Source organism: Oncorhynchus mykiss, chromosome 23 (genome assembly GCF_057628025.1).
Source record: "Oncorhynchus mykiss isolate SJ-2025 chromosome 23, ASM5762802v1, whole genome shotgun sequence".
NCBI lineage: Eukaryota > Metazoa > Chordata > Actinopteri > Salmoniformes > Salmonidae > Oncorhynchus > Oncorhynchus mykiss.
Genome location: NC_143044.1, coordinates 25933328 through 25959243, shown reverse-complemented (window position 1 = coordinate 25959243; position 25916 = coordinate 25933328). Strand labels below are relative to the sequence as shown.

Genomic DNA, 25916 nt, shown 5'->3' with positions numbered 1-25916 from the left:
AGACAGAACCTCTAGGGGACCATAACTCAATGTCCTGACGACTTCAAGGGACCATTTCGTGACATCCCGCCCCGTATCCATATCTCTACCTGTACATGACCATCTGATCATTTATCACTCCAGTGTTAATCTGCAAAATTGTAATTATTCGCCTACCTCCTCATGCCTTTTGCACACATTCTATATAGACTCCCCCTTTGTTTTCTACTGTGTTATTGACTTGTTAATTGTTTACTCCATGTGTAACTCTGTGTTGTCTGCTCATACTGCTATGCTTTATCTTGGCCAGGTCGCAGTTGCAAATGAGAACTTGTTCTCAACTAGCCTACCTGGTTAAATAAAGGTGAAATAAAAATTTTTTTTTAAATCCAGCCCCGCATCACACACAAGTGCCTGATTGAAATAATGTTATTATCTTGCTTTGTTATTTTTGTTTCTGTTTCTGTATGTCTGATATCTTTCATTTCTACGGACATCAAAGTGGTAGGGTCTAGGAAGAGGGGCAAGGAATTGTTTCTGGATTGGCCCTTGCACTGTTTCAGACAGCCATTCCGGCTCAGTAGCTCTGCAGTGTCTCACTCAATATGCTGTTTTGTTTCAGGAACTCACTTACCTGCATTGTCTTATGACAGTCATTACAGCTCAGCATTTTCCCTCTCCGAGTGTCTCAGTCTGCCATTTTGGTTCAGAATTTACTCTTAAAATGTCTCCATTAGCCATTACAGCTCAGAACAGTCCTCATTTACAGTGTTTCACTCAGTCTGACATTTTGGCTCAGTGACTCACCCGCTTACAGTGTCTCATGACTGCAGTGACCTCGTCCTGACTGAGCAGTTTCCTGGCCATGTTCTCCACTTCTCCCAGGGTATCAGGGTGAAGCAGGGGGCTGCTGTCCTTCAACCCAGCACGGGTCTCCCTTGGAGACGTCAACAGCTGGAACGGACGACCCCTCTCTTTATCTAGGGAGTCAGGGGGACAGATATCCGGGGATATATAGAACAACATGATCACACAATGAACGTTGACATTGGTCAAATAACACAGCGACAGAAAATGTGCTTGTTCTCTGAACCACAAAATTACAGAGCTACTGAGTGAGTAGTAGTAAATGCTAGTAAAATGCTAGAGAGTGATTAGGCGACATCTGTTTAGCGACGCTAGCGAGTTGGTAGAGGTAAGGGTAATAGCCAGTGGGGTTAGGTTAAAGAGGGTTTCTGTTTGTGCTGGTATCAAACCTTGGGTTGCACAGTGAGGTTAGTGTTAGGGTTGTGGTTGAGAGTTAGGGTTGAGGCTATGGTTAGGGTTAAACCGGGATGTGGGCATGAAGCTAGGGTTGGGTCGAGGCCATGGTTAGGGTTGAACCGGGATCTGGGCATTAAGCTAGGGTTAGGGTTAGGGTCGTGGCTATGGTCAGGGTTGAACAGGGATATGGGCGTGAAGGTCTCCAGTCTGAGATGGAAGGACTGGTGCTTTTGTGTGTCTGATTGCTAACATGCATGCATTCATGTGTTTGTGTGGTTGTCCAAGTGAATGTAGGATGTGTCTTTTTATAAAGTTGTGCCAGTGTATCTTGGTCCTCTCACCCTTGTCAGCATGGTGGGAGGGTGATTTAAATCGACCCCTGTGGGAGTCCCCTGTCCCTGTCTCTCTACTGTCCCGTGATGTGTCTCTCTCTCTCCTGTTCCTGGACATGTCTCTCCGTGCATCTCTCTTAAAAAGGAGGCTGACGAAGGTCTTGGAGCGCTGCAGGGTCTTGCTGCCCTCTCTCTCTCCTGCACTCTTCTCCTTTCCCTGCTTCTTCTTCTTCTGCTTGTCCTCTGAGGGAGCAGCATAGATAGAGATCAAGGTTAATGCACCACCTCATGAAGTGACATCATAATATACTGTATTAATTTATTTGATACGGTTGAGTTTGAATACTAGATCTGACGTGACTAGCACTCTGCCTACTCTTCACTTCTTCTGCAGCTGTTGCTTGTCCTTTGGTGGTTAGGGGGAACGGTCAAATCAAGTAAGGCCCTGCAATCCCCAGGAAACTTTGGTGTGGGCCTTAGGTCAGGGAAAACTGACAGAAAGCCTGGTCACCCATGATACAAGTCAGTATTCGACATCCATCCATGTCTGAGGATGTCGGGAGATGACGTGGAAACCAGCCACTAGGGGCAACAGTGAGCGCTGTTACCTTCAAGTTGGGTTTTTCTTTCAGGTGTTGTGGATGGGAATGGCAAATGGTTGTAATCATCTGCCTCTGATTCCAAAGGTTGAAAGTTAAAATCCAGTAATACAATATATTTTGGGGATTTGGGTTTTAATCCTATCCCAAACCTTAACTCTTACCTTAACCATTTGGAATCACTTAACCACTAAACTTAAGATTCTGGAGTTAATGCCTGAACTTAACTTTAAACACTTTGTAACAACTTCAACATGGATGAACATTGAATTCTGACATGAGACTATGAGAGCTGGTTGGACATAGGGCTTCTATCATAGTTACATAGATGCCCTATGTTTTTGCTTTTCTAATAACCAATTTCTGCATTCATGCAAGTGACTGAACGACTCCTCGCTATCAGTATCTGTAATTTGGCAGTACGCCCAGACCATTGTCTTGAGAACAAAAAATCTCGGTTTCAAGGTCTCAGCTTAGAGAAGAAACCTTGTGAGGTCTTGGTCTGTCACATGCATGACCCAGTATTGGTCGGTCACATGAATGAAGCAAACTTTAATGATTAATTAATTATGAGTGATGAATAAGCAAAATCCTGCAAATATAACTTGTCTGTATATAAGAGAACTAACGGGACTACCCCAGGTGGAGCTCCTGATTGACATCTGTACTTGGTGCATTGAGTTGGTTGGAAACTCTCCAGCGCGCTGATAATAAAGGATGATTCATTCAAGATTGACTTTGAGTGTCCCTGGTGGTAATTTCCACGACAATTTGGCATCAATGATCAGGATGATTGATTCTGCATGTGGAGCTTTCCAGTGGGGGTCTGCAAGGAAAACCAATGGCGCATTTTATGAAGCTTGAGGAAAATTCCCTTCTGACCAAAAACTGTGAGCTGCCTGGAGGAGACACAACATCCGCAAACAATTGAGGGACACGGCAACTGATTTAAGTCAATTTAAATGAATTTGTATAAAATTAGTTTTTTCCTATAATAAAATCAATAAAACGAAACATCAAAATGGAGGAGGGTACCACTAGTCTTAAGTCAAGTAATAGCATGAAGTGAATGTGGATGTGAGATGTGTGAGTATAGTGAATATTTATGTGAATATTGTGTGTGTGGAAAGTATTAAGCTGATTGAAATCTGGATATTAAAATAATGAAATTTGGATGTTAAGGAATATTAGTTAAGTGACTGAAATTCCGATAGTAAGCTGATTGAAATGTGCATAATAATGTGGGAAAGTGCGTCTGTCATTCTACATGTATGCGGCAAGACTATAGACACAGAGACTATAGAGACGCGAGACTATAGATACTATAATGAACATAGATACTGTAGAGACTATGGAAGAACCGTGGTGGTGCTACATATGACAGACTTAGAGAGAAGACTACAGCGAGAGCAAGTAACGGTACCATGGAAAGCCCCGCTGACAGCTGTCTGTAGGCATTTATAAGAGAAGTGTCTACAGTACGTGTTCTGCAGTGACTAACACAAGGTGCTATTCTATATGTATAGGAGATATAGTCCGTATTGCCCAGCTACAGTCCCGAAACCTGAAGGATCTGGAGAAGGTCTGTATGGAGGAGTGGGCCAAAATCCCTGCTGCAGTGTGTGCAAACCTGGTTAAGAACTACAGGAAACGAATGATCTCTGTAATTGCAAACAAAGATTTCTGTACCACATATTAAGTTCGGCTTTTCTGATGTATCAAATACTTATGCCATGCAATAAAATGCAAATTAATTACTTAAAAATCATACAATGTGATTTTCAGGATTTTTGTTTTAGATTCCGTCTCTCACAGTTGAAGTGTACCTATGATAAAAATTACAGACCTCTACATGCTTTGTAAGTAGGAAAACCTGCAAAATCGGCAGTGTAACAAATACTTGTTCTCCCCACTGTATGTTGCATAGGAAGTAACGACAAGAGAATAATTGAAGAGGTACATGGAGTAATAAGGGAGATTACTGAGTGTGTTTGGGAATAGTACTAAGTGAATGTGGATGTGAAAGTTGTGTGAGTGTGAAAGGACGTGTTAAGCTGATTGAAATTTGGATAATAAAAGGAGTGAAATTAGGATAGTAAGACTATTAAGTACTGAGTGAATGGGAGCTGTCAGGGGACTAGCTTGGGTGTGAAAGAGGTAATATGGGAGATTACTGTGCGTGTCTGAATGAATTCCCCAACCAGTTCTATTAGCTGAGTTTTCCAATCTATTACGTTATCTACGGTTATTATAAATGTATAGGAAGTAGCGTCAAGCTAGTCTTAGGAGAAGGCTAGAGTGAGGGCAGGAGGCCCCACTGACAATTGTCTGTAGGCATGTATAAGAGTCGTGTCTATGTGGTCGAGAAACCACAAGGAACCATTGAAGATACATATAGTGAACACCACCGCCCATCGATCTACAGGTAGTGAGCACTGACACGATAAGCCATTGAAATGTTTGAGGGCAACAGCTGAGATGGATAAGGGCTGGAGACAATGAAGTTCATTGATGCCCACGGACACTGAAATTTCCTCGAGAACATGATATGTGTACCTCTCGGGCTGCTGCGCTGTGATCGTTGTAGGTGGTGTGGACGTGAATAACTAAAGATGTATAATGTTAAATAGGGATTCTGTGTGGAGATACGAAAGAAGAGAGTATTATTCTGAATATGCTGTTAAATAGAACACTAGAGTGAATATTTAAACCCCTGTAGGACTGGAACACTGGTGTAGAGGAGGAATTTGTGATGTAACACACATGTATAATGGGTTACTAGAGATAAAGTAACATAATACTGATTGGAATGGTTTACTAGAGATGATCAAGTAACAATATAAATAATAATAATCAACTTGCACACCCACTCGTAGACGTAGGTAAGTGGTGTAAAGTAAAAAAGTATTCTGAGAAATGTTCAGGGTCCATCACGGATCATGTGATAAAGATAAGGTTAAAGCATTGTACGGGACTTGACTTACCCGTAACCAATACAACTAGAAACTATTATGACATTTTCACCTCACTGGTAATACATTTTGAAATAATGGACATTTAATAAGTATGAAACATAAAGTGTGATCAGAGTGTATAAGATTGAGAAGGTTTTCCTATTGGGAAGGGAGTCCAAGTTGAGGGAAACGGATATGGAGACTAGTGAAAGTAACAAAGTGAATGGTAATTGGCTTTCAGATAGCACTCTAATAATGCAATGTCTTAGTAATTTGAAGAAGTGAATGTTTCAATACAAGGTCACATGACGAACAGAAGGATTGAGCATTGGTACTGATATTAAATTAGAGGCTGTCTGGTGTTTGGGTAAGAGATAAGCTTCCTGTGGAACAATAGATAGCCACCAGTAAACACTGAACTCAAACAGGCTGTAAGGGACACAGTGGAGAAATTTGTGACAGAGGTATGAATAATTAATTGAATAAGACACGTTTTTGACAATTTCCAATTATTATTACTCAGTTCTATAGTTTGAGAGGCACCAGTGATTTAAGTAAGAAGGTAATTTCATAAAACACAATAATCTGTTTCCATTACATAGAACTGTGTCCATTGATTTAAGTAAGTAATGTCATCTAAAACAATAATCTGTTTCCATTACATGGAATTGTGTCCAGAATAAGTAGATCCAAGTAAATGTTTTTAGTAATGAATATTGAGCAGATAATCCTGCACCAACCTTTTGAAGGTCCTAGCAGGTTTCATATTTTGACTAGTTTATGTACCAGGGACAGTTTGTACAGAACTGTATGTGAATGCAACAGGTCAAAATGACAATGATTACAAGAGAGGAGCTCTGGGGCTGTTTACTTTAAAAGGTGCCTATTCAGCTTGACGGGACACTGTATCATCTGATGTGTCTGAAGTATAATTCTGAATGCGCATGGGTTTATCAAGACTTCATGCCCAAGATGCAGAAAACTCTTCCAGGACGTATGGAATGTCCACAACCAAGTCTTTTTTTATACAGTGGGGAGAACAGGTATTTGATACACTGCCGATTTTGCAGGTTTTCCTACTTACAAAGCATGTAGAGGTCTGTAATTTTGATCATAGGTACACTTCAACTGTGAGAGACATTGAATCACATTGTATGATTTTTAAGTAATTAATTTGCATTTTATTGCATGACATAAGTATTTGATACATCAGAAAAGCAGAACTTAATATTTGGTACAGAAACCTTTGTTTGCAATTACAGAGATCATATGTTTCCTGTAATTCTTGACCAGGTTTGCACACACTGCAGCAAGGATTTTGGCCCACTCCTCCATACAGACCTTCTCCAGATCCTTCAGGTTTCGGGAGTGTATCAAATACCTGTTCTCCCCACTGTATGTTTTCCATTGGTTCTGTGTCTTTCCCTTTGAGGGGCTTCCTGAGGCAGCAGTTATTGAGACTGTGTACTGTGCAGTGTAAAGGTGCCCGAATCCAGCTGTTGAGGTAGCTCCCAAATTAAGTAAGCAATGGCCATTTAGTTTGTTTTTATCCGACAATTTTTACCACACACACGCCAGCACCCACACACAACCCACCTTCATAAGAAATGTACTGAAAAACCCAATGTGAATCAGATACACAAAATGTTTGAAATATCTTTCAATCATGTCTGAGGTACAGGGAAACAAACAATCACTTAATGGGCTTGAATGACCTCTGTTCTAACTTCCTGGCGAGACCTGATCGCCCTCGCTAGAAAGACTAGAGCCATTGGGTGAGATTTAAATGGGCTGTGGGTATGCAAAATTAGGAATAAGTTTAGAATTTATCAACAGTCCTGTGTGTGATTCGGGAACAAGAGAAAGAGAGAGAGTGACCACTGCCCCTGAATATGGGACACCTGTCTCTAGTCTTTTTTACTATTCCTTGAATTACCATATGGGATACAATTAAGTTAAGATGGAGTCATTACGGGTTGTAATTCTAATTCTATTTGTTATTTTGATTTAACAGGCAGTGTTGTTTTTTGGGGATGCATGAATCACGATGTAAGTCATGTGTCCAAAGGGGGCATTACCAGAAGTATATTGCTGTTGTTTGTTTACTTTGTTTTTGTCTTGCTTCAACAAAAAAGGATTGGCCCTCTGACTTCCTCACCCTGTAACTCTGCAGTGAGATTTCCATGGAGTATAAGCCAATTTTAGGGAAAAAAATTGTTTCAACAGTGTTGTTTTTCTCTTTGACATTTGTCTAAGACATTTGTATTAAGAATATTGGTAGTAGTAATAATTTGTCATACAGTGAAAAATGTGTCATAAAATAAATCATTTTTCTGGATTTCCTGAATCAGAAATGCCCTAAACTAAACTGTTGTTCTGGTCTGTCCTCTCTCGAGGTTATGGTGAAGGTGACCACAGATGGTATTTAGATGCATGAAGGGATAAATCGTCCGAGAACAGTGTGAACCTCACCCCCTCGAACCGGCTGAAGTAATGGTGACAATGGCGTTTACTATAGTCCTTCATCACTTCTACCATGCGACCTGAGTCCGTGCTCACTCCACATGAGTCCACGTGGAGTGAGCATGGAGAGAGATCCCGTCCAAACTTCTCTCATGTTGCTGGTGTACTAGTAGGAAAATTAACAAGACATAATGGACTGTAAAGGACAGTGGTGGCTCAGGTGAGAGAAAATCGGGACATTATCAAGGGCCATCCACTTTTAACATGTGCCATTGGGAACAACTGAAATGGGAGGGGGGTGGACAACTGTGCCCTTAACTGATTTTGAGGTATCGGGATGATTGTGGAGATCTGCACGCTGCAAAATCTATAGTACATGACACTCACGACAAAAGCTCCAGCGGGAAATGTCATTGCCAGAATCCATCAATGAAATTGTGTAATAATGTGTGTAACTGTATGAAGTGAATGTCTTAAGCCATGGTTTTACAAGGAGAATTATACAACCCAGAATGAAGGTTTTGAAATTATGAATTGTCTGGTTTTATGTATTGATTTGCCTTACTTCAATAAAAGTATAGAACCTTATGATAGAAGCTATAAGCTAAGGCTTACCTATAAAATGTAATAGTAATTATCACAGATTGAGTGATAAGAGGAGGGAATATGATGGAAAATATTTTGTTTGTGCTTTTCTAATAACTAATTTCGGTGTTCATGCAAGTGACAAATCCTCACTATCAGTATCTGGAATTTGGCAGTATGCCCAGACCCTTGTTTAGAGAACGAAGCAGTTTCAAGGTCTCAGTTTAGCAAGAAGAATGACCCAGTATTGGTCAGTCACATGAATGAAGCAAACATTGATGAATAGGGCTGTTGCGGTGACTGTATTACCGCCACACTGGTGGTCATGAGTCATGAAGGCAGTCAAATTCCATGTGACCATTTAGTCACGGTAATTAGGCTTCTCTCTGATACTGCTGCTGGTCACTTTTTAGGGCTAGAGGGCAGTATCCTGAATTTCTGCCTGACTGATGTGCCCAAAGTAAACTGCCTGTTACTCAGGCCCAGAAGCCAGGATATGCATATATTAATATTAGTAGCATTGGATAGAAAACACTGTGATGTTTCTTAAACGGTTCTTAAACAGTTGTCTGTCATAATGTCTGAGACTATAACAGAATTGATAGGGCAGGCGAAAATCCCAAGAAAATCCAACTAGAATTATTTTTTTCAGCTCCCAGGCTCTTATTATGGACACCTGTTGGAAACCCCAATGTCCGTCACCCAAATTGCAATTCCTATGGCTTTCACTAGATGTCAACAGTCTTTATTCAAGGTTTCAGGCTTCTTTTTTGAAAAACAAACAAGTATTTGGAGTTTTTGCTGGGAGAGCACCTGGACCAATCAGTCTTTCAAGGAGGGCGAAGGCGTGCGCTTACGAATTTTCCTTTCCTATTGAACATAGTATTTTCTGTGTTAAACATTACAGTTTATTTCCATTGTTTGATTTGTTTGGACAAAGTTTACCGGTAGCTTTTTGGACTCTTTTGTCTGCATGTTGAGCGAGTGGATTACTGAAATCAATGGTGCCAACTAAACTGGCTTTTTGGCATATAAATAAGGATTTTATTGAACAAAACAATCATTCATGTTGTATCTGGGACCCTTGGGATTGCAAACAGAGGAAGATATTCAAAGGTAAGTGATTTATTTAATCGCTATTTGTGATTTTGTGAAGCCTGTGCTGGTTGAAAAATATGATGAAATGGGGCGCTGTCCTCAGATAATCGCAAGGTATGTTTTCGCCATGAAGCCTTTTTGAAAATCTGATTAACAAGAAGATAAGCTTTTAAATGATATGAGACACTTGTATGTTCATTAATGTTTAATATTACAAATATTTATTTGAATTGTGCGCCCTCCAATTTCACCGGATGTTGTCGGCTTTAATCCCGCTAGTGGGACACCTAGCCCCAAGATTAATAGCCTACCAAACTTGCTAACTGCTGGTCCTCAGCACTCTATTGTCCCTCTAATCACTCTGATGTCAATGCAAATGTAATCGGAAATCTAATCAAACACTTCATGAGAGCCCATGAGCTCATGTTGCACAACATTTCTATAGGCTATGCATTTGCGCGAGAAAACAGAGTAATGGCATCTACTAAAAAGAGGAGGATCCAATCAGCTTTCTATAGGCTAGGTCTACTATATTTATTTCTCACCTTTCCTAATATTAAGCACATTGCTTATATTTACAACATGAGCATAGCCTACCGTCCTCCATTCGATATATTCAAGTGCATAGATGACATGTATTGCCAGTTTCAGTGCAGGTGCATGATAATGGTCCATTCTGAATCAAAAAAAATGTCACACATATTATTTAGTATATGTAAAGACAAGATTAAATCAGGAATAGTCTGATGGGTGACAATATTAGCCTATCACTTGTGAATTATATTATCACTTGTGAATGATGCCAAGCATAAGAAACAATGCTTTTTTTGCGACTTTTTCAAATCATAGTTGCACACCTCATGTAGCCTAGCTGATAGGCCTATATGGTTTTGACAAGGTTTGTATCACAACTGAAGTGGCCAAATAACTTCTTAATATAATAAAGCTCAATAATCCGCTTTACAAGTGGTGTAGAGCAAACTGGCATACATAAGCAGCGGTTGAGTAAAGTTTGGGATAGATCATTTTGTCACGACTTCCACCGAAGTTGGCTCCTCTCCCAGTTCGGGCGGCGCTCGGGCGGTCGTCGTCGCAGGCCTACTAGCTGCGACCGATCCTTTTTCCTTTTCTTTTGGTTATGTCTGTTTTGTGTTTCACCTGGTTTCAATTTGGTTAATTAGGGGGGGTATTTAATTTGACATTTCTTTTGGTGTTTTGTGCGGGATTGTTTTCGTTTGAACTGTCAGTGAGTTTGGGTTTCGTTTTATTAGCTCGTGTTTTACAGGTGGTTTTTCCCTGGACTGAGTCTGAGTGGGGTTTTCGTGGCTATTACTGTAGTCCGGTGTCCTGTTGTTTTTTGAGCTAGTTAAATAAAACACCCTTTTCTTTGGAACTTGTTTCTCCTGCGCCTGACTCCACACCTACATCTCCTTGGAGAGATCTGACACATTTTCTTCACAAAAATGCACCTTTATAATAAAAGCATAACATGCATAATTGCTTTTGTGGTCACTTTTGATAATGGTATTTTCTGCTAATGGAACATTCCGCTTATAGTCTACTACCATGTGCGCATTGCTGTGCTCATAATGTGAAGAATTAGCCTAATAGTTTGGAAACATTTCAAGCTAAATGTTCTGATCTGTTATGTCAGCCACATTGCATAAAGCGTTTTTTTTTATGCTAGTGGTTGTATTAATTTGGGATCTATCGCATTCCACAACTGTCCCAGACTATGTTTGAAGACTATGTTAGCCTTCATTTCTCAGAAAAATAATAGACGGATGAGTTTCAGAAGAAATGTCTTTGTTTCTGGCTATTTTGAGCCTGTAATTGAACCTACAAATGCTGATGCTCCAGATACTCAACTTGTCTAAAGGCCAGTTTTATTGCTTCTTTAATCAGAACAACACATTTCAGCTGTGTTAACATAATTACAAAATGGTTTTCTAATGGTCAATTAGCCTTTTAAAATTATAAACTTGGATAATTTAGCACAATGTGCCATTGGAACACAGGAGATGGTTTCTGATAATGGGCCTCTGTACACCTATTGTATGTAGATATTCCATTAAAGAAATCTGCCGTTTCCAGCTACAAAGTCATTTACAACATTAACAATGTCTACACTGTATTTCTGATCAATTTGATGTTATTTTAAATGGACAATTTTTTGCTTTTCTTTCAAAAACAAGGACATTTCTAAGTGAACTTTGAATGATAGTATAAATATATAGAGACGAGCAATGTCAGATCGGCACAGACTAAGATACAGTAGAACAGAATACAGATATGTAAACATTATTAAAGTGACTAGTGTTCTATTCAGCAGCCTCTAATGTGTTATTGATGGCTATTTAACAGTCTGATGGCCTTGACATAGAAGATGTTTTTCAGTCTCTTGGTCCAAGCTTTGATGCACCTGTACTGACCTCACCTTCTGGATAATAGCGGGGTGAACATGCAGTGGCTCGGGTGGTTGTTGTCCTTGATGATCTTTTGGGCCTTCCTGTGAAGGCAGTGCAGTGCCAATTTTGGTTATTGACAATATACTTCCCAGCGGTTTAGAATGTACATTGATTCTCTACACTATACATTGCTTGTTTAGTCACATGAACTGAAATTAGGCGAACTTTTAGAATTTTAGCAACCCTCCCTTAAAATCTGGTCCCAATTCCAAAGTCACTTTATACTTAAACAAGCAAGCGGCTGCTCTCCATTAACATTTAATCATCTCTTCCCAGGGTCACAGATTGACACGGCATTCCAGTTCTGACACAGGAGAGATCTGGTGTTATTTTTGTGACCTATTTGTTGATAACACATAGGTCTCATTCAATACTCTGAGGGTTGACCATAATATTCCCAATACCCAACACATTTTTAGATACCTGCAAACTCACAGCTTTGCCAAAAAACATTTAGATTCCTTTACAATGGAGCCCACTGTCTCGTGTCCAGTCGAGAGGTGCTTAGCCTAAGTGTCCAGTCGAGAGGTGCTTAGCCTAAGTGTCCAGTCGAGAGGTGCTTAGATCTTAACCCTTATCTGAAGGGCACAATCTGGAGATTATACAACATAATACAGACCATTAATCCGCCTTTCTTTGCAAATACAAAATCTGCATGGGAGCAAGCAAGACATAGGTGGCGAGCTACCCGATGATATATGGCAACAAAGTATTGAGTGTATCCACACATTATCATTTTGAATAAGGCATGGGCTTCTTCAGTTTAAGGTTTTGCACAGTCTCCATTACTCAAATGACAGATTGGCAAAAATATACCCAAATGTTGACCCCAAGTGTTTGAGATGCAGCGACTGTGGGACACACGTTTTGGTCATGCCAATCTTTGAGTGACCTCTGGGACCCCATTTTTGAGACATTCTCACATATGTGTAATACAACTGTTAGCCCCAACCCGGTCACTGACATTATTGGGGAACTTCCCCTAGACCAGAATGCTACCACGCTTTCGCATTTGCCACTCTGTTAGCTCGCCGCCTTGTCCTCTTTCACTGGAAGTCTGCAAAGCCGCCCTCCTTTATGCAGTGGGTTAAGGAAGTGATGTCATCTCTGCCTCTGGAGAAGGTTAGGTACACTGTGCTTGGGTCCCAACAAAAGTTAGACATAATCTAGTCCCCACTTGCATAGTTCGGTAAGCAGTCATGTCTGTTCTAGTGGTCATTTGTGCTGATAATTTTCATATAACTTTTTTCCCCCATTGTTTTTGTCTCTATTACTGTTTGTTTCTGCTTTTCTTTCCTATTTAACTTATTTTTTTATAGATGCCTTGATGGGAGGGAGGGAGGGAGGGAGGGAGGGAGGGAGGGAGGGAGGGAGGGAGGGAGGGAGGGAGGGAGGGAGGGAGGGAGGGAGGGAGGGAGGGAGGGAGGGAGGGAGGGAGGGAGAGAGAGAGGGAGGGGATGGATGGATGGATGGATGGATGGATGGATGGATGGATGGATGGATGGATGGATGGATGGATGGATGGATGGATGGATGGATGGATGGATGGATGGATGGGAGAATGAGGGGTTGCGGTTGTACTGTTTTTGTTGTTATATCTGAAAATCGATAAATAAAGTACAAAATAAAAAATATAAATTTTATCAACCAGGAAATGGCCAGCACGATTTCTGCATATTCACCTTTAAAGTAAATTGACTAAATTAAATCAAATACTACCATGTGAAAAGCCCATTTGTTACAAGTCATCTCTTTGTTACGGGTCTTTGTTAAATTTGCTTGTGGATGTACCTTTGCCAGATTGGGGTTTACAGAGAAAAATTACAAAAATAATTGTATGTGTTTGTTATTTCAAAGTATAATTCATTAGACTTTGCATGGTTCTATGCTCACACTGGCCAATAAAAGTGGATGATACACTCTTCAGTAAGAGGTTAAAGACTGTTCATCTCTCATCCAGTCACATTCTCTGCCCTCTCCAGTAAATCATTCCTAGTAGGCAACAACCCGGTAATATTGATGTATTGTACACAGATGGTTACATTCACTGTTATTTTTGAAAGCTCTGCCGCAGTCATCTGGATAACATTAACAAAAGTATGACTCGGGGTGCATCTCAATAGTCTGAAGTGACTTTCTTTATGTCCTTTCCATCATCTGCATAAAGTAACCATCGGGTGAAATCAAATACCTGTTACTGTAGGTATCACCACTGCTTTCACCTTTTCTTTGTTTTCAGAACAGTGCAGTTGAAGGAGAGGAGAGCATAGACTATTGAAATTCACCCTCAGACAGTAATGCCTGATTCACACTATCGAGCCAAGTCGAGCTGCGCAATGCTGGCCTGGATAAGCATACACCATAGTTCTGAAACCATGCTGGAAAGGACAATGTGAAATGAAAATATCCTGACCAGCACAGTTTGGTTCGGGTTGGCCCTGTAGAGTGAAAAAGGCTTCAGGTGTTGTTTTCGTTGACTTCCTGGTGACTGGAGGGCCAGTGGAGTCGTGTGCAGGTCATCAGACTCCAGCTCAGAGGGGATCTCCCTAAAGCTCAGAGGGCGTATCTCGTTACCCAGAGGCACCCACAGCCACAGGCACTGAACTGAACTCTGGGTAACTCTAGTGTGGCGAAGGAGATAGTTGCTCTGGGTTAGGATTAGATATACAGGTATGCCTATTCATGTATCAAAAACAGGAGGGAGGGATACACACCAAAAACTGCTCTTTGAAAACAGTGTATTTCCCATTTATGATTCTTTGGCCTCTGTTCTCTTAGGCCTTTCGATTTCATGCGGATCATACGCTGTGGACTGGGAACTATTTACATGAACTGATCATAGTTTTGCTCCTCACCTGTAACTGTGATATGGCTCTGGGATCGTCTGATGGGCTTTCTCGGTCTGCTCAGGGCCATAAGCACCGCCGTTTTCGGGGAGTCCTGCGCCACGTCCTGTTCCCCTGGTGACAACATCCCCCTTTTGCCCCTTCCCCCATCTCCAGCCCCTCCCCTTTCCACAGGACCCTCTCCTTTCCCCCGAATTGGTGTGTCCTTCAAAAACACAGTGGCGCCTAGCGTCCGGCTGGTTTCCATGGCAACCAGCCTTCCATTAGGCAAAGGGGACGCGTTAGAATCCAAGGGGGGGTGTAGGTCAGTCTGCATGGCGGTCTCTGCGGTGCGTTCGGAATTGCTGGTGCGGCGAGAGCGGTCCTCAGTGGAGATGCAGACGTCCACCATGTCAGAGCCAAAGGCGGGTGGGAAGAGGACCTGGGAGAGACCACTAAGGGAGCTGAGGGGGGTGGAAGACAGGGAGGAGGCCGAGGAGTAAGAGTCAGAGCCCTGGGAGGAGGACGGAGGACCTCCATTGGCCACTGCATGGGGAAGAAGAGGAACTCATTTAGAAACACTAGGTGGAGATTTGAAAAGTAAATGTATAGTGTTTCAATAGCAAAGGACACAATATAATATTCTCTAATGATGCAAAATGTATGTTAAATACACGTATTGGTAGTTTGATGAAAGTGAACACCAGTGAACATAATAAGTGGCGTTGAAATCATAGTTTATTGTGTAATCAGAATGAAGTCATGTTTTCCTCAGTTTTATAGTGTGTCCTCAAATCATCCAACTCTAGTTCCCATCCCACAGTCCACGAGCCGTATACATAACACACATTTTTCACACGATCATAAAGCCTTTGTAGTTGGTACAGACTGACATCTGGCTGAGCTCACTGTTTGTTTATTTGTTTATTTGTATGCCCATAAGCTTTTGCAGAAGCAGCAGCTACTCTTCCTGGGGTCCACAAAAAACACAAAACATGACAAGTAACAAAACACTGATAGACAAGGACAGTCACACACATTTTAAATACAACGACATACAAACAAAGCAGCTAAAATATAATACAAACAATACAATTAAAAATATATGTGTGTGTTAGTGTGTTTTTAATCTGTTTTTTAAAGGTAAATTTGCCATTTGCAATCATGGCTCTGTAGAAAACTGTGCGTTGCCTGGAATTTGTTTTGGACTTGGGGACTGAGAAGAGACCCCTGGTGTATTGTGGGGTATGTATGGGTGTCTGAGCTGAATGTTATTTGATTATGCAGATCATCTGGAATTTTCACCACAATAATAGTTTTCATAAAACTAGAAGAGAAGCAGTTAATCTCTCATCAACCCTCAACCAGAAAAGACTGGCAAGCATGTTGTTGATGTTTGTTCTGTATGTGCAGTTAAGGGCTCTGTTTTAAGCAAGCTGCAGCACGGCTAAGTCCTTCTTCGCTGCACTTGACCATATTACTGGACAGTAATCAAGATGGGACAAGACCAGAGCCTAAACAACTAGTACAGTTGATTGTTGGGTCAAAAATAATCTTGCTGCAAGTTTCTTTCAGGACATCCTCTCCTTGTAAACAATTATTGAAGGTCCTGGACCTCTCAGATCAGATCGTCTATTCTTTTGTTAGTTGAGTCCATCAGTATTTGGACAAAGCTCTTGAAGCTATTTTCCTATTGTTGTAACAACTGCTTGCAACAAACTCTTTTTGTTTGTTTAAAAGATCCTTCACCTGATATAGAAATACTGTCCCCTCCATGACTCCCACCTTTAGCTTTGGATGCCATGGTAGGATTGCATGCCAATACTGGTACTCCATGCAGTTCCAGAAGACAGGGCAGGTCGCAGGGAAGATTTAAACAGCAGCAAACAGCAGGGATTCAGACAGCCACAAGCCTGGGACAATCTGCTGTCCCAGCCACAAGGGATAACTGCGTGTGTTCAATCTGTCAAGAAACCTTGCTAGCTTGAGAGCTAGTTAGTAGCTAGGCTAGCTGCCACGCCAAGCATGTCTTCAAACTTTTGGTTGGCAGTATCCCTGGACAGATATGGCGGTACAAGCAACTGAGGCTAACCGCATCACGGGATCAAAAACTAACCAAACTTTTTAAAAATAACACTTTTTCAGAGATTTTCAAAACTTTAAAACAACAAACCGCTGTGTTAGTTAATCCCATTGGCTTTAACTACAGTAAATCCAGAGAATCAATTCAACGACATGAATCATCAGGAAGAATCATATAAAAGCCAGAAATGATTCAGTAGCCTTAGATCCCAGCAACCTAAATACACAGAGAGTATGTCCCAACTCTCACCTTATTTCTTATATACAGTAGTGCACTACTTTTGACCAGAGCCCTATAGACACTGGTCAAAAGTGCACTAAATAGGGAATAGGATGCCATTTGGGACACAACCCATCCAGCCACCCAGTCACCAACCTGTCATAACACGCCGTGCCCAACCCAGAGTACTACTCTGTCTCTGAGCACACACAGCACTAATCTGGCGCTATTTTCAGACCCACTCATATTAAGCAAAAAGCAGAGGATCAGATCTGGGGACTGAGATGAATACCGCAGAGGGATTTAGTTAAAGTACATGTGATGAGCCGGTGCTCTACTTTAGATTGACACGTCATGTAATGTAGAATCTGGCAGAGTCTTAATTGGAGATTGGGATTCTAGAATTGGTGAAGCTTTCATGAAATGAATGGAATATTCAAATAAACATTGAGGTCAAGCGTTTAATGTACTTATTTTTTATTTTCTACGTTTGAATCCTTTCATATTACTTATTAGCTCATTGTACTTCCATTAGTATACTATACATTCAGGATTGTCTGTGTGTGAGTAGCATACTAAGAAGAGAGATACATACTTTTGCTGAGCCAGCTGTATTCAGCCACCATCTCTTTGTATGCAGGGTATCTTCCTGCCTCCTGTTAGGATGAAGATAAACATCACATCATCATCATAGTCATCGTCATCATAATCATATTCGTTCTCTATCATCATCATCATCCTCCACCTTATTCTCTCCATCATACTCATCATCACACATGACATTTCTATAAATATTTTATCAGAGGTTCAGTTGTCAGTCCTTATATGTGGATATCTGGATGCGTTTACCCTAGGATAGGTGTTCTGAGGACAGAATATAAGTAGACTAGCCTCTATTTCATGACCTTTACAGAGTCTCACAGAAGTTTCTTCTGGCTCTGGGGCACATGTGACCTTCCACTCAATGAAAGTTTGTGGGTGCTACAAGGACAAGTGACCCTTAGGGACTTGGCGGCGGACCTCACTGCAATTCCACACACACACACACACACACACACACACACACACACACACAGTATTATACAGAAACACACACACACAGTATTTTACAGAAACACAGCTCTAGGGAAAAACTGGAGCCCTGACACAAGATGGCAGACACTCACTCACCAGATTCACCACCTCTCCAGGGAAGCTTATGCCTTCTCACCATACTGCTACTTAGCACAGGCCCACATGGAGAACAGGGCACCATTTTAGGTCAAACACAAGTTTTACTTGACAAATTCTAAGATCCCTACACTTAAGACCACAAAGGAAAGCCACCAATTCAGGTCAGGCAGAAGTCACAGTGGACCCCCTCCGAGAGCTTCCACAATGGGCCTTGGTCTGGGCAGGTGTTGGGGGGCGTTTAGCAAACTAACCCGGCTCCTATGTGTGTAATTTTGAGCCATAATGGGGTTTAGCGCGGGGCAGAGGAGAGACATAAAACAAGGCTTTCTGCTGATTATAACTTGATCTTGCTGCCTTGTAAATAATGAACATCGTCTCTGGCGTTTTTTCTCGCACGGAACCTGAGATGAGAGGAGTAAAGTGAGCCCACTGGAATGCGAGGGGCTGGGCGTGCACACAAACTCACACACACACACACACACACACACACACACACACACACACACACACACACACACACACACACACACACACACACACACACACACACACACACACACACACACACACACACACACACACAGGTACACACACAGGTACACACACACAAACACAGAGGAATGCATGGGCCAGGTGCCAGCTGTCTGCTTTACTATGCTGTCTCACTCCCCAGCGCAAGAAGAGCCGGTGTTGTTTAACGCACTGCAACATCCATTAATGTGCCAGAGTACTTAGAGCACCACGTGATCAACTGTTAGGTATGAAATGGATCTAACCTATTGAACATTGAGTACATGTTTCATATGAAAGGTTAGTGTGTACCACTTTCAACCTTGATGTACATGCATTTAGGAGAACAGTACAGATCAGTGTATATGATGGAGAGGAGACAAGGAGTGGAGGCAACTTTAGACTATTGAGATGCACTTATAATGGCTGTGTTTCATTTCAGAGAGATGTTCCCTTCCATCTGCCCTAGCTAGTTCACTCCACTTCACAGATCTGATAGGACTGGATAGGTGAAAGCACTATAGATAGCTAAAGAAAAAGTTTGCGTCCCAACAGGGGTAGTGCACTATAAAGGTAACAGGGTGACGCAAACAAAGATGAGTCTTCTCTCTCACCCTGATGGTCAGCATGATGTGGGTGTGGCTCTTCAGAACTTCCACGGCATTGCTATGGGTGATGCCATCAAAGCTCACCCCATTGGCCGCCAGGATCTGGTCGCCCATCTTGATGCCGTGCTGCTCCGCCAGACCCCCAGGGTCCAACCTGATCATAATACACAGAGAAGTCAAGGAAGATGTGTCGTGGAGATGGCCGGTTGTTTTGAGTTGTGTTTTGTTTTGCTCTGAGCTTCAAACGTTGTTCTAACATTGTTCTCTGATAGTTACCATCCAGTAGTTTGTTCAGATTCAATTAAGGGCTGCTCACGTCTCCCACAAGTCAATTCTGAATATATTTACATGTTACAAACAAAGGTATCTCCACTGTATTTTGTTGTTGTTGAGAGCAACAGTGTTGTACACTTGAGCAGTTTAATCTAGTGATAGGTGGGAACATAAACCTTCACAACCTGTATCTTCCCCAGGACCACGTACTTAGAGACGTAGATGCCCAGTCCGAACTCTTTGCCCCCTCTGATGTTGAATCCCAGGCAGTAGTCCTCTGAGGTTGTGTAGAGGTGAACCATCCTACGGAGAACACTGTCTGAACTGGCATCTGAAGGAGTACGACCACTCTCCTCTACTACCATACGCCTCTGGATCAGATCCACCCTGCAGAAACAAACACATGCTAGATATGTACATAAACTTACTGTACATACAAACACACACAGATATGTACATACACTAGACCCACTCCAATTTGCATACCGCCCAGACAGATCCACAGATGATGCAATCTCTATTGCACTCCACATTGCCCTTTCCCACCTGGACAAAAGGAACACCTATGTGAGAATGCTATTCATTGACTACAGCTCAGCGTTCAACACCATAGTGCACTCAAAGCTCATCAATAAGCTAAGGATCCCGGGACTAAACACCTCCCTCTGCAACTGGATCTTGGACTTCCTGTTGGGCCGCCCCCATGTGGTAAGGATAGGTAACAACACAACCGCCACGCTGATAGTCAACACAGGAGCCCCTCAGGGTTGCGTGCACAGTCCCCTCTTGTACTCCCTGTTGACTCATGATTGCACGGCCAGGCACGACTCCAACACCATCATTAAGTTTGCCAATGACACAACAGTGGTAGGCCTGATCACCGACAACGACAAGACAGCCTATAGGGAGGAGGCCAGAGACCTGGCCGTGTGATGCCAGGGCAACAACCTCTCCGTCAACGTGATCAAGACAAAGGAGATGATTGTTGACTGCAGGAAAAACAGGACTGAGCACGCCCCCATTGTCATCGATGGGGCTGCAGTGGAGCAGGTTGAAAGTCTCAAGTTCCTTGGGGTCCACATCACCAACAAACTAACATGGTCCAAGCACACCAATACAGTCGTAAACAGGGTACGAAAAAACCTATTCCCCCTCAGGAGACTGAAAAGATTTGGCATGGATCCTCAGATCCTCAAAAGGTTCTAAAGCTGCACCATCAAGAGCATCCTGACTGGTTGCGTCACTGCCAGATATGGCAACTGCTCAGCCTCCGACCGCAAGGCATTACAGAGGGTAGTACGTACGGCCCAATACGTCACTGGGGCAAAGCTTCCTGCCATCCAGGACCTCTATACCAGGCGGTGTCAGAGGAAGGCCCTAAAAATTGTCAAAGACACCAGCCACCCTAGTCATAGACTGTTCTCTCTGCTACCAAACGGCAAGCAGTACCTGGGCGCTAAGTGTAGGTCCAAGAGGCTTCTGAACAGCTTCTACCCCCAAGCCATAAGACTCCTGAACATCCTGAACTCCTGAACATACGGCAGGGCAGCCTAGTGGTTAGAGCGTTGGACTAGTAACTGGAAGGTTGCAAGTTCAAATCCCCGAGCTGACAAGGTACAAATCTGTTGTTCTGCCCCTGAACAGGCAGTTAACCCACTGTTCCTAGGCTGTCATTGAAAATAAGAATTGGTTCTTAACTGACTTGCCTGGGTAAATAAAATAAATCTAATCAAATGGCTACCAAGACTATTTGCATTGCCCCCCCCCACCCTCAAATTAGATTTAATTTGACATACTACACCTCCCTCCTCACCTACTAACACACACACAACAGCAGCCCCATTCCCCAGTGAGTTCTGGCCTTCCTATCAATTAGTCAAATAGCCATAGTCATAGAGGAAATCCATCTAGCCGTGCACCATGAAACCAAGATCCCTCAGCAGCAAGATAACCTAGTGGTGACGCATCATACTGATGTGACCATAGAGATATAATACTAGCTGTTTTATTGATGAGACACTATGAAAAACGTAATACTTATAAAGAATTCACAAACCAAGCCTAATGGGATCAATTTCATAAGGATCGTGATGCATTTAACACACTGTTGATGCATACGATACACACGGTATCACAAAACCGGATACATATTATATGGAACCATGTGACACTAACTATGTAACAGTGGAGGCTGCTGAGGGAGGAAGGCTCATAATAATGGCTAGAACAGAGCGAATAGAATGGAATCAAACAAATTAAAACTATGTGTTTGATGCATCTGATACAATTTCACTAATTCCGCTCCAGCCATTACAACGAGCCCATTCTCCCCAATTAAGGTACCTCCAACCTCCTGTGCTCTGTATAGTGTTGTTGTTGTACTGATCATATGCATCAGGTAGTCTCCTGCCTGAAACCTGGACTCAGGGGTAGACGTAGCATAGTACATGAAAGCCTGGGACACTCAAATTAGTATGACATGTAACGTTTGGTATGGTACATGTATGCATTTATATGTGGATGTATGGATGTCCATCATCCATTTCGTGTGATATGTTGCGAATTCCAATTTTGTGGCTAATGTTAGCTAGGTTAGGGGTTAAGGTTAGGGTTTGGGGAAGGGTTAGCTAACATGCTAAAGTTGTCCATAATGCGATTGAACACTGAACGTGTGGGATGCTAGACATTCGTGTTTACCCCGACCAACCACCCTCTTTTAGTTTTTTCCTTAAGTAAACTTTCTGTCTTATGTAACTATATCAAACATAACATATCATACTAATTTGGATTTGGATTTACAATGTTACGTCTAGTCTATGATACCAGCCTGTCTCATTACCCATACTTCGCTCACTCCACTACAGTGCTTCAGGTGGCTTGAACTAGTCAGGTTGCACTTGAACTTGAATGCTGATTAACAACTACACTCATTTACACATGTGTCCCTGTCTCAACTAACCATTACATTAGGAACTGACCAACTACATCACATAACAACAGTACAGCACAGTACATTATGTGACATTATATAACAGTTTAGTACACTCTTAGAAAAAAGGGTTCCAGAAGGGGTCTTCGGCTGTCCCAATAAAACAACCCTTTTTGGTTCCAGGTAGAACTATTTTTGATTCCATGTAGAACCCACTGTGGAAAGGGTTCTACTTGGAACCAAAGATGTTCTACCTGGAATCAGAAATGGTTATTCAAAGGGTTCTTCTATGGGGACAGTTGAAGAAAAATTTTAGGCTCTAGATATCGTATTTCTTTCTAAGAGTGTACAGTACCGTACACTACACTAGGCCCTCTCACCATGTAGTCTTCTCCTTGGAGTAGCGTATACCAGGGACTTTCCCCACACGTCTCACGACCATCCTCAGCCTGTTGTTCCCCGTCAGGACCTTCACAGCACTGCTCATAGTGATGCTTTCCAGGCTGATACCATTCACCTCCACCAGCTTGTCCCCTACACAGAGACCTGCCTGCTCTGGAGGGGAGAGACGAAGGGATTTAAGCACAGACTAACTGACGCATACAGTACAGACACATGTATACACACGCACACATACAGTACAGACACATGTATACACACGCACACATACAGTTGAGGTCGGAAGTTTACATACACTTGGGCTGGAGTCATTAAAACTTGTTTTTCAACCACTCCACAAATTTCTTATTAACAAACTATAGTTTTGGCAAGTCGGTTAGGACATCTACTTTGTGCATGACACAAGTAATTTTCCCAACAATTATTTACAGACAGATTATTTCACATATAATTCACTGTATCACAATTCCAGTGATGTCGTGGCTTTAGAAGCTGGCTTTAGAAGCTTTTGATAGGCTAATTGATATCATTTGAGTCAATTGGAGGTGTACCTGTGGCTTACCTTCAAGGCCTACCTTCAAACTCAGTGCCTCTTTGCTTGACATCATGGAATGGGAAAATCAAAAGAAATCAGCCAAAACCTCAGAAAATTGTAGACCTCCACAAGTCTGGTTCATCCTTGTGAGCAATTTCCAAACGCCTGAAAGCACCACGTTCATCTGTACAAACAATAGTACGCAAGTATAAACACCATGGGACCACGGAGCCGTCATACCGCTCAGGAATGAGACGCGTTCTGTCTCCTAGAGATGAATGTACTTTGGTGCTAAAAGTGCAAATCAATTCCAGAACAACAGCAAAGGACCTTCGGAAGATGCTGGAGGAAACAGGTACAAACGTATCTATATCCACAGTAAAAATTTGTCCTATATCGACATAACCTGAAAGGCCGCTCAGCAAGGAAGAAGCCACTGCTCCAAAACCACCATAAAAAAGCCAGACTACGGTTTGCAACTGCACATGTGGACAAAGATCGTACTTTTTGGAGAAATGTCCTCTGGTCTGATGAAACAAAAATAGACCATCGTTATGTTTGGAGGAAAAAGGGGGAAGCTTGCAAGCCGAAGAACACCATCCCAAACGTGAAGCACGGGGGTGGCAGCATCATGTTGTGGGGGTGCTTTGCTGAAGGAGGGACTGGTGCACTTCACAAAATAGTGGGCATCATGAAGAAGGAAAATTATGCGGATATATTGAAGCAACATCTCAAGACATCAGTGAGGAAGTTAAAGCGTGGTCGCAAATGGGTCTTCCAAATGGACAATGATCCCTATCATACTTCCAAAGTTGTGGCAAAATTACTTAAGGACAACAAAGTCAAGGTATTGGAGTGGCCATCACAAAGCCCTGACCTCAATCCCATAGAACATTTGTGGACAGAACTGAAAAGGCATGTGCAAGCAAGGAGGCCTACAAACCTGACACAGTTGCACCAGCTCTGTCAGGAGGAATGGGCCAAAATTCACCCAACTTATTGTGGGAAGCTTGTGGAAGGCTACCCGAAACGTTTGACCCAAATTAAACAATTTAAAGGCAATGTTACCAAATACTAAGCGAGTGTATGTAAACTTCTGACCCACTGGGAATGTGATGAAAGAAATAAAAGCTGAAATAAATCATTCTCTCTACTATTATTCTGACATTTCACATTCCTAAAATAAAGTGGTGATCCTAATTTACCTAAAACAGGGATTGTTTTACTTGGATTAAATGTCAGGAATAGTGAAAAACTGAGTTTAAATGTACTTGGCTAACGTGTATGTAAACTTCCGACTTCAACTGTATATGTAAGATGGCTAAATAAAGAGCATAATTATTGATGATTATTATTATTATATTATTATTATTTGTGCCCTGGTCCTATACGAGCTCTTTGTCCCTTCCCACGAGCCGCATTGTGACAAAAACTTACACTCATTCTTATGTTTTGGCTAACGTGTATGTAAACGCATACTCACACAAATACACTCGTAAAAACAAACAGGGGTCATTATGGGGTCAACACACACACCTCCCTCCCTCTGTTATAGGACCTACCTGCAGAGCTGTCATCCTCTATCTTGCTGACGAAGATGCTGAGTCCGTGTTCTGAACCACCTCTAACACTGAATCCCAGACGGCCGTCTGCACTCTTATCTACTGTCACTGTGTGGAGGTCTTCACAGTCATCCCCACCTGTACACAAGAGGGAACAGGCACTCTGAGATCCAATGCAGTAGAAACACTGTATTGACAACAAGTTGGATACAGCAGAAATATGGGAGTTGTAAGTAAAAATGTATAATTGTCCTGAACTAATGAAGGATCTTTAGCTCAGCAGGCTTTAGTTTTGTGGACTTAAGAGTTCATACAACACTGAGTTACTGTGGGAGGGGGAGTAGACACAGTAAAATTATCACCATCGACAGGAGAGTTGATGAGGATGACTCTGCCCATGGGTGAGGACCTGCCTCCCCTGTGGCGGTGATGCTTCTTCTGCATGTAGCGGTTTGTCGAGTGGGATCCCCCAGCCTGGCCCCCATGGCCCCCATTGTGGGGGTGAGGGTAGCCTCCCCCATTATGAGGGTGGGGGAGAGGATGTCCTCGCCCGTTGGTCATTTCCCTATGGTTGTGGTAGTCAGAGGAGTGAGCCATGGCGAGAGGCCTACTCCCCCTCCCACACTCATCCACACCAGGGACTCGCCTGGAGATGCAGAGGGGATGGGAGGAGAGGTAGAGGGGAGTGAGTGGGTGGGTGGTTTGGCTGGATCAATCAATCAAGAGTTAAACAGGCGGAACAAGTAAAAACAATCCATCCATTACTGCTTGTCAATAGTGAAGTCCAATGCAGAAAAGTCCAAAAGCCACATTAGGCTAGTAGAGACATAAAAAACTAAATTATTAAATTGAGTCCATTTGTTAAAGGAGATTAATAAGTTATGACAACTAGTCAGGTTGCAATCAATCAATCAAGAGTTAAGTCCCCTCACTCCCAAAGTATTTCATCCAGGCACAGTTATGGGACTGAAATAGTCCAATATTTGTATCCTTAAGTGCATCCTTAGGCTTGTTTGTAGACATCGAAATGAGCTGTCTGTTAATGAACTTCGGGGCACA

General features: G+C 42.3%; 1 protein-coding gene across 1 annotated transcript in view; it reads right to left on the bottom strand.

Moving 5' to 3' along the window:
• The window catches only part of LOC110503107 (PDZ domain-containing protein 7-like), a 44810-nt gene extending 19234 nt beyond the window's left edge, over positions 1-25576 (bottom strand). Inside the window, exons 1-9 of the mRNA XM_090217199.1 lie at positions 25220-25576; positions 24858-24995; positions 22742-22916; positions 19643-19819; positions 19166-19313; positions 17464-17524; positions 14597-15112; positions 1584-1817; positions 787-959 (exon numbers count right to left, since the gene is read on the bottom strand). Coding sequence (XP_090073325.1) covers positions 787-959; positions 1584-1817; positions 14597-15112; positions 17464-17524; positions 19166-19313; positions 19643-19819; positions 22742-22916; positions 24858-24995; positions 25220-25454 — 1857 coding nt within the window. The 5' untranslated portion in view covers positions 25455-25576. The remainder of the gene's footprint in view (positions 1-786; positions 960-1583; positions 1818-14596; positions 15113-17463; positions 17525-19165; positions 19314-19642; positions 19820-22741; positions 22917-24857; positions 24996-25219) is intronic.
• Positions 25577-25916: the final 340 nt, after the last annotated feature.